Source organism: Physeter macrocephalus, unplaced genomic scaffold (genome assembly GCF_002837175.3).
Source record: "Physeter macrocephalus isolate SW-GA unplaced genomic scaffold, ASM283717v5 random_1196, whole genome shotgun sequence".
Taxonomy (NCBI): Eukaryota; Metazoa; Chordata; class Mammalia; order Artiodactyla; family Physeteridae; genus Physeter; species Physeter macrocephalus.
Window position 1 is genome coordinate 3,779 of NW_021147067.1, and position 7,978 is coordinate 11,756.

The window sequence follows — 7,978 nt, forward strand, 5'->3', positions numbered from 1 at the left end:
GGGGCGGGGGGGGGGGGGGGGGGGGGGGGGGGGGGCCACCAGCCATCGGGCACCCCCGATGGGGTCACGGGCACCCCCGTTCGTCTGGTTGCAGGGCTCACCCCCACCCGGGCTGCCCCGCCCACCCTTTCCCCGGCAGCCCCCGCTGGCCCCTTTGCCTAGCACTCTGGGTAATCAGTTAATTTAATTAGTGAAGATGCCATCCCCTTCTGCCAGACCCCAGCCTCGCCAGACCCCTCCCCATTCCCAAGACTCCCCGTCCCCTCCTGGAGCTACTGTGAAAGAGGAAGAGGAAAGTCGCCAATGAACCGAGCAGCCGATTTCTCAGCTCTGGGCCCCGACTCAGCCCTAATTAAGCATCAGCGCCCCAGGAACTGCAGATAATGGATTCGCAGAACCACTGCCTGTGAAATGAGACTTGTGAGGGCGCCCAGAGGCCAGGCCAGGGAGGAGACCTGCCCACAGCCATCACCAGCAGGGGACAGGCCCCCAGCCGGGGAGCTTGCTTCATGCATGGCCCAGCCCCTGCACTGACCCACCCCACCCCGGTACCAGCCTGCACCCTCCCCCCCAACACACTTGTCTCCCTCCACTGCAGAGACACCCCAAACTGTCCCAGACAGCTCTCCCGTCCCCCCCACCGCTCCCTTGACCCTTGCACACACTCTGCTTCCCTCCCCTACACTGGGGAGCCCTGGCCTCCGGCACATCCCGGGAGGGCACACACTTTGATGGGACGTAAAAGGGGCTCTGGGGGTGTAGGCTCGTGGGCCTGCGTTCACTGCTCGCAGAGGGGGTTGGTTGGACCAGGGCTTCTGGAATGCTTAGGAGTCATCTGGACTTCTTGCCAAAATGGAGATTCTGACTCGGTGGATCTGGGGTGGGGCTGGAGGGTCTGCGTTTCTTAAGGTTCCTGCAGGCTCCTAGGTGATGCTGGCCGATGCTGGTCTGGGGACCACGCTTTGCGGGGGAGCAAGGGGCTGGAGTGCCCAGGGCGGGGTGAGGGAGTAGCTCAGGAAACCCAGGCGGAGAGGGAGAGCCTCAAAATGGGGTGGACGGGGGTGGGAGAGAGGCTGGGGCAGTGGGGACCAGGAGGGGAGAACCCGTCATGCCAGCCTGAAAAGGCGTCAGGACAGGTGTGACGCTGCCGCCACTCGGGACCAGGTGTGCGTCGCAGAGAGTCTGGTCAGAATTACTTATTGGATTCTGGTCGTGAGGGGGCAGAGGAGTGGCTTCTGCCCCGTGCCACACTGTGCCACCCTCTTCAGGGTACTTACCTGCCAGTCTCTGGTCTCCAGGCTGGACAAGGACAGAGTGCTGGTCAGGTCCCCAGGGACTGGCTGTGTCCATGCGTCCTTCAGGCATCCCGGCTGCCTCTGCAGTTAACGGTGGCTTTCTCTCAGGAGGTCGCCGACTGTCTCTCAGGGTGTCATCAGGATCTCTTGGAGTGTCACTGGGCGTCTCTTAGGATGTTGCTGGCTATTCTCTCCGGGTATCATTGAACACCCCTCAGGGTATCGCTGACCAGCTCTTGGGGGTGACTGGCCATCTCTCCTGGTGATGCCGGTCATCCCGCGGGGTGACACTCTCTCCAGCAGTCTTCTCGGGCTCTCGCTGCACCGTAACCCCCCAGCTGCCTTGCTCTTTCTGTTTGCATCAGGCTGACGTGGCAGGTGAGAGCAGGGCTGGGAGCCAGCCTGGGCCCTCCAGCTCGAGGAGTCAGGCAAAGGTGGTCCCCTGCACGGTTTGGCCCAATTCTCCCCTCTCAGCCTCAGTGGAGAAAACCCCTCTTGAGCCCCCAACTTCCCCGTAGAAGCTCCCTGAGAATTCTGGGCCCAGGACGAAGAGAGTGCTTCTGTTTTCAGTCCCTGCTTATCCCCCAAGAAATGTACCGCGGGGACAGAGGAAGGAGGGCCTTTAAGGCCACGCAGACCTGGATGCCGATGCTGGGCTGATTATGCAGCCCTTTCAACTGGAGAAACGGGGACAGAAGGACAGTCTCAGAGGGCAGTTGTGAGAAAGAAAAGCGGTGATGTCTGTAAAAACCCTGGTGCAGTGCCCAGCATACAGTCGGTGCTTAATAAATGACTCATGCCACCCCACACCAAAGGACCCCGCTCGGCCTGCTGTGGGGGGCAGTGAAGGGCCTCCCTGCACACTCTGCCCACCTGGGCCTGTGCGTGAAGCTGGGGCATCACACCGTTCTGGGCTCCACAGACTCTGCCATTACCCAGGGGCTTCACAGCATGGATCTGTGGACAATTTAATAAGAGGAAATTAAATACCAGTTCCAGACAGGCTGGATGTGTGCATATCCGCTGGAGTCTCTGGACTCGGCATCTACCACCAGGCACTCAGAGACGCTACCCCGCGGCCCCCCGCATTTATATGATGGCAGTGACTACCTTCTGCACCTCCCGCCCTCTCTCTCCACTGCCATTTACACCTCGCGGGGTCTCAGCGCTTCAGAGCCTGAGCTGCTAGTGTGATTTCCTGTCATGTTCCTGAAAGCTTCTTCCAGGAAACCCAGCCCCTAGAACAGAGCTGCGCCTGGGCCTTCTGGGCCTCAGAGCTTCTTCGGTGAGGATGCCCCTTCAGAAGGGGGAGAGCGGGGGCTGGGAGAGCAGGGGAGGGAGGGCTTCACCCCTTCTCAGATGCCTGTTAGGTGTCCTGCTTCAGAGGTGCACCCCTTTTCCTCGGGTGGGTGAGTTTAGGCCTCAGTTTCCTCATCTGGAAGATGGGTAGGGCTGGACTTGATCCCTTGGGACCAGTTCTGATGCCCGTGGATTCTGTAATTCCGACAGGAGGGTCCACGGAGAGCCAGGAGCTCTGGTGGCTCTGAAAGGGTGCACAAGTCTCCTGCGAGCTTGTCTTTTTCTCAATACTTGCCAGTTTCCGGGCATCATCGTGCCCATGCCCCACCCCAGAACCTGGAAAGGGTGAGGGAGGGAGGGGTTACCAGGGACCCTCCCCTCGCAAAAGCCAGTGCCTTTCCAACATCCATTTTTCCTTCCTGCACTCGACACACAGTTCCCAGCACTCCACCGTGTGCCACACTCTGGCTCTTTAGCCCCTGCCCTCTTGGGACCTACAAAAGGGTGAAGGGGGCCTTTGCTCTCGCGGGGTCAGGAGTCTGCAGAGAGCTGGGCCCTGGAGACCCCAGTCCACCATCATGGGGTGGGGACCCATCTTCTGCCTCAGCATCTTGTCAATCTGCACAGGAAGGTGAGAGGTGGTTTGAAGCCGAGTGACCTTGAACGAGTCCGTGTACTTTGGGGCCTGTTTTTCTGCAAAATAAGGTACAGACCCCCTACTGGCTCTTCCCCCCGTGTTGCCTTGAGGGTTTGAGAAGATAAGAGATACGAAAATACTCTGGAGGGAATTCCCTGGCAGTCCAGCGATTAGGACTCCGAGCTTTCATCACTACCGAGGGCCCGGGTTCAATCCCTGGTCGAGGAACTAAGATCCTGCAAGCCGCGCAGCGCAGCCAAAAAGAAAAAAAAAAAGAAAGAAAATACTCTGTAAACGGGAGGGCTTCCACACTCATGGAGTGAACTTTGATTGGAAAGGGGCCTGCCGCGTTTCCCAGCTTCCATCAGTGTATGAAATGAATTAAGTAGTAACATTGGGAACTTTGTTTTAGTCCTGGGAGAGGACCCCATTGACTTCAAGCAGACCCCCTGGGCCAGGGGTGGGAACTGGGAAGCAAGTTATAGAGCCTAGAGAGGTTTTTTTATGGTTTCTAATGATTCTGTGGATGCTAATTCACAGCAACTGCCCTCTCCCTTCCTCGCTGATAGAGAGCGGGCCTCAACTGCAGCGGGAGGGATTTAGGGGTGATGGAGAAGATGGTGGCTCAACTCAGAAGCGGGGGGAGGAGAGAAGTCCTAGAGGGTTGGTCTGCACCCACAGGGGCCACCTGGTGTTGGGACTGAATGGAAACGTGAACATGAGAGAACATCCGTGAGCCGTGCATGTGTGTTCGTGCACACGGAGTGGGGAACCCTATGTGATATGGAGATTCAGGTTAACTGATATTTTCCCCACAGCACGGAGCAGTGCACAGAGCATGGGACTGGGGGACAGACAGACAGACATAGACTCAAATTGGACGGCACTGCTCTAGGGCAACACCTCACACATAGCAGGGGCTCAGGAAGGGATAACTATTGCTATCATGGTCCACTTTGTCCCAGGCACCTGTGGGGGTGGGCTGTCCTGGCACATCCAGTGGGCACAGGGGCACAGCTGTGAAGGAGCCTCACCTCTGTCCCTCTCTCCTGCCTCAGAAGAAGAGCAAGGTACACTACCATGTTGCCATCATCATCAACTACCTGGGCCACTGCATCTCCCTGGTAGCCCTCCTGGTGGCCTTTGTCCTCTTTCTGCGGCTCAGGTGAGGAGGCCCTGGCACTGTCCCCCGCCCCACCCCCCAGGCCTTGAGCAGGGGGGAGAAGTAAGATACAGGAGGCAGTAGTGGGCGGGGGGAGTCTTGCTCCCTCACCTCAGTGGGAGCAGGTGACAGACATAGATGTCCCAGCTCTCTTGGAACCTCTGGCGGGGTCACTTCTGCAACCCTGCCCGGTGACTGCAGAGGGGAGGGGGATGGCCAAAGCCCAGGCTCACCTGTGTCACCCACACCCAGGCCGGGCTGCACCCATTTGGGAGACCAGGAAGGTGGAGCCCGCTTTGGGTTTGAAGCTGCCTGGGCCCAGCACAACTGCCAAGGATGCAGGTGGCAGTGCCAGCCAGGTCTGTGCCAGGAAGAGGGGCTGAGCATCAGGGCTGAAAGCTGGGAGGGAGGCATATTGTTGGAGGCCTTTTATGTTTTCTGAGCCTCAAACTTGGAGCTACAGAGAGGGAAGGGTGCTCATGGGAGAAGGGGCATCCCTAGTAGCCAAGCAGCCCCTGGTCCCTGCAGCATTGACCATGTGGCAGGCTCTGTCCCGGAGCTTAGGTCTGGGTGGGCCACAGTTAGGAAGGGACCTGTGGGACATCAGGAGAGCCGCTGCTGCCACCTCCCAGTGTGACTTAGTCAGCCCGCCCCGCTCGGAGCCTCGGTTTCCCCATTCATACATCTGGGCTGGAGTGATGCTGGTGACCTAGCCCTCATCTTCTCTCTCCTCCTCTTCCGCCTGTCACCCACCCTCCCCTGCTGCCCACAGGAGCATCCGGTGCCTGAGAAACATCATCCACTGGAACCTCATCTCGGCCTTCATCCTGCGGAATGCCACGTGGTTCGTGGTCCAGCTCACCATGAGCCCAGAAGTCCACCAGAGCAATGTGGTGTGTCCTGGAGGGGCAGACCCAGGGTCAGAGGAAGGGTCTGGGGGGGGCTGCCTTTGCAGAGGAGGGTCCGGAGCCCACAGCGCAGGAGTGGACCCTGGGGGGTGCCCCATCCTGCCGGGAGGAGGCCCCAGGCCTGGGGTGGCTGCCGCTCCGTCCCATCCCCCCTTGCTGGCTAATCATCGCCTCTGATGGGGTGGGCGGCAGGGCTGGTGCAGGTTGGTGACAGCCGCCTACAACTACTTCCACGTGACCAACTTCTTCTGGATGTTTGGCGAGGGCTGCTACCTGCACACAGCCATCGTGCTGACGTACTCCACCGACCGGCTGCGCAAGTGGATGTTTATCTGCATCGGCTGGGGTGAGCGGGCCAGCCCCCTGCCCTGATCCGCCATCCTCTCCCCACCCAGACTCGGACAGGCTGGCTGGGGGCCTGAGACTGAGGCCAGGTTAGGGTGGTGGGGTGTGCACACAGCCCTCGGCCCCTACTTGGGGGGCAGGGACGACGGGAACATCTTAAAGGAGGCATGATAGGCCAGTGAGTACCTGGGGAGGCCCTGCCCGCCTCTAGGCCCTGGGCTGCGCTGGGGTCTTCCAGGCCTGCCTCCCCCAGACTCCACCGACAGGTCCTGTGACAGCCGGTCTCTCCCCCAGGTGTGCCTTTCCCCATCATCGTGGCCTGGGCCATTGGGAAGCTGTACTACGACAATGAGAAGTAAGTCACCTCCTCTTCACTGCCCTCAGGGCCCCCTGAGCCCCGAGATCCAGGCTTCCAGCCCCTCTCTGCCTGTTGCTCCTCAGGGACCTTCAGCCATGTCACCTTCCCTGTCAGGGCCACAGTTTCTCCATCCACATAGGGAGGGTGCTGGGGGTCAGATTCAAACGGAGTCTCCGTAACAGTGTTCTGCCTGAGGTGGGGCTGGACAGGCAGGTCCAGGCTCTTTTATCTGTCTCGGGCTTTCACCACAGGCAGAACAGCCTTAAAGGTTACTGGCAGTCCCTGGAGCCCAACCACCCAGGTTCTGAATTGTGGCTTCCATCATTAAGTAGCTTTATGACCTTGGGCTAGTTACTACAGTGTGCCTCAGTTTCCTCATCTGTAAAATGGGCATCCTCATAATAGTGCCTCCCTCAAAGTGTTGTGGGGATGACATGAGTTAATATATGTTAAGCATTTAGAATAGAGTCTGGCACATAGTAAATGTCATATAAATGTTTTCTATTAATAAAGACTTGTTTTAACGAACGATTCCATTGATTTAATAGGAACTGATCCAGACAATCTCAGAGACTCCTTCCAGCTCTAAAGTCCTGAGGGGCTGTACTTAAATGGAAGTAGGTGTTCCCAATCACCCCTGAAAACTGCACTTCCACTGCAGTGCTTCTCAGCCTTGGCTTGTGTTAGAATCACGCAGGAAGCTTTAAAAAAGTACCGATGCCCAGGTTTGACCTCCAGAGAGTTGGATGTTATTGGTCTGGAGTGTGGCCTGGTCACCAGGATTTTTTAAACCTGCCCAGGTGATTCTAATATGAAGCTAAGACTGAGAACCACTGAAAAAGAGAGGCAGAAAAAGTGGACGTAGATGGCCAGGGGAGGTGCCAGGATCTTCTTTGCCAAAGTGTTCTCAGGAACCCACTGTCTGACTGGGGTTCCAGGCGGCCTCCATCACCATGGCTATTCCTCTCCACCCCTGACGAGGAGCCTGGGAAATTATATTCACATTTAGGAAGGATCAAGGTGATCCCTCCTGACTCCGGCCCAGCCTGGCTGGCTCTCTCTGCATTTGCACAGCCGGTGGAATGGGGGCCTGAACTGGGAGTGGGGGGCAGCTGACAAGCAGGACTGGGGGCTTGGCAGTGATTCCAGAATGGTGGCCTGCGTCTCAGAACAGGAGCATTGTAAATCCTGGGCGATGGAGCCTCTATGCCTGCAGGTGTGAAGGTGAGTACAGGGAAGGAAGAACAGGTTTCAAAAAGCTGTCCAGTGTGTGTGTCTGGGCGCATCTTGGAGCAAAAAGGATGGCTGAGCGCAGAGGAAAGTTGGTCTGAGCGTCTCTGGAGCTCCACCTTGTGGTAAGATGCTGACACTGCAGCAGAAGGTATCCAGGTGTGAGACCTGAGAGAGACCTTGCAGGCTCTGGGGCCAAGGACTGGACCTGGCCCCAGGACAGCTTGCGTTTGGTCTGCACCGTGTCTTTTGAAAACTTGAATTGCTTCCAAACTTTGAAAAAGTCAAGAGGTTTCACATAAAAATCTCAGTTTACTGTTTATGGAAGCATGCTGAGATCTTGGTACTGTGGATCTGCATGCCCGAGGGTCCATCATCTCCGCACAAGGACATGGGACTTCCTATGTGCCTCATCCCAACCCACTCCCCAGACCTCCCTAGGTCTTGCTGGAGGGAAACTCAAGAAAACGAAAAGCAATTCTGCCTCTCACGACAGGTGGAACCTGTAGAGTCTCTGCCTCTAGGTCGTTCAGGCCGCCATTAAACAAATTCAGAGATTGTTAGCTACTGAGTGTCACTGCATGACATGTGCAGGGCAAGGCCCCCCTCATGGGCGTGCACCAGAGACACAGTGGGGACTGAGGGGAGCAGTGTGTGTTGGACCCATGCCTGTTCTATTCAGTGGTCTTTTTTTTTTTTTTTTTTTTTGTACGCGGGCCTGGCCTCGCTGCAGCGTGGCCTCTC

The 7,978-nt window shown here is 57.6% G+C and overlaps 1 protein-coding gene across 1 annotated transcript in view; it reads left to right on the plus strand.

The window, feature by feature from the left end:
* CRHR1 (corticotropin releasing hormone receptor 1) overlaps nucleotides 1-7,978 on the plus strand; it is a gene marked incomplete at its 5' end in the record, with an annotated part of 13,646 nt that overhangs the window by 3,494 nt on the left and 2,174 nt on the right. The window contains 4 exons of the mRNA XM_055083655.1: nucleotides 4,290-4,396; nucleotides 5,166-5,286; nucleotides 5,494-5,647; nucleotides 5,941-6,001. Coding sequence (XP_054939630.1) covers nucleotides 4,290-4,396; nucleotides 5,166-5,286; nucleotides 5,494-5,647; nucleotides 5,941-6,001 — 443 coding nt within the window. The remainder of the gene's footprint in view (nucleotides 1-4,289; nucleotides 4,397-5,165; nucleotides 5,287-5,493; nucleotides 5,648-5,940; nucleotides 6,002-7,978) is intronic.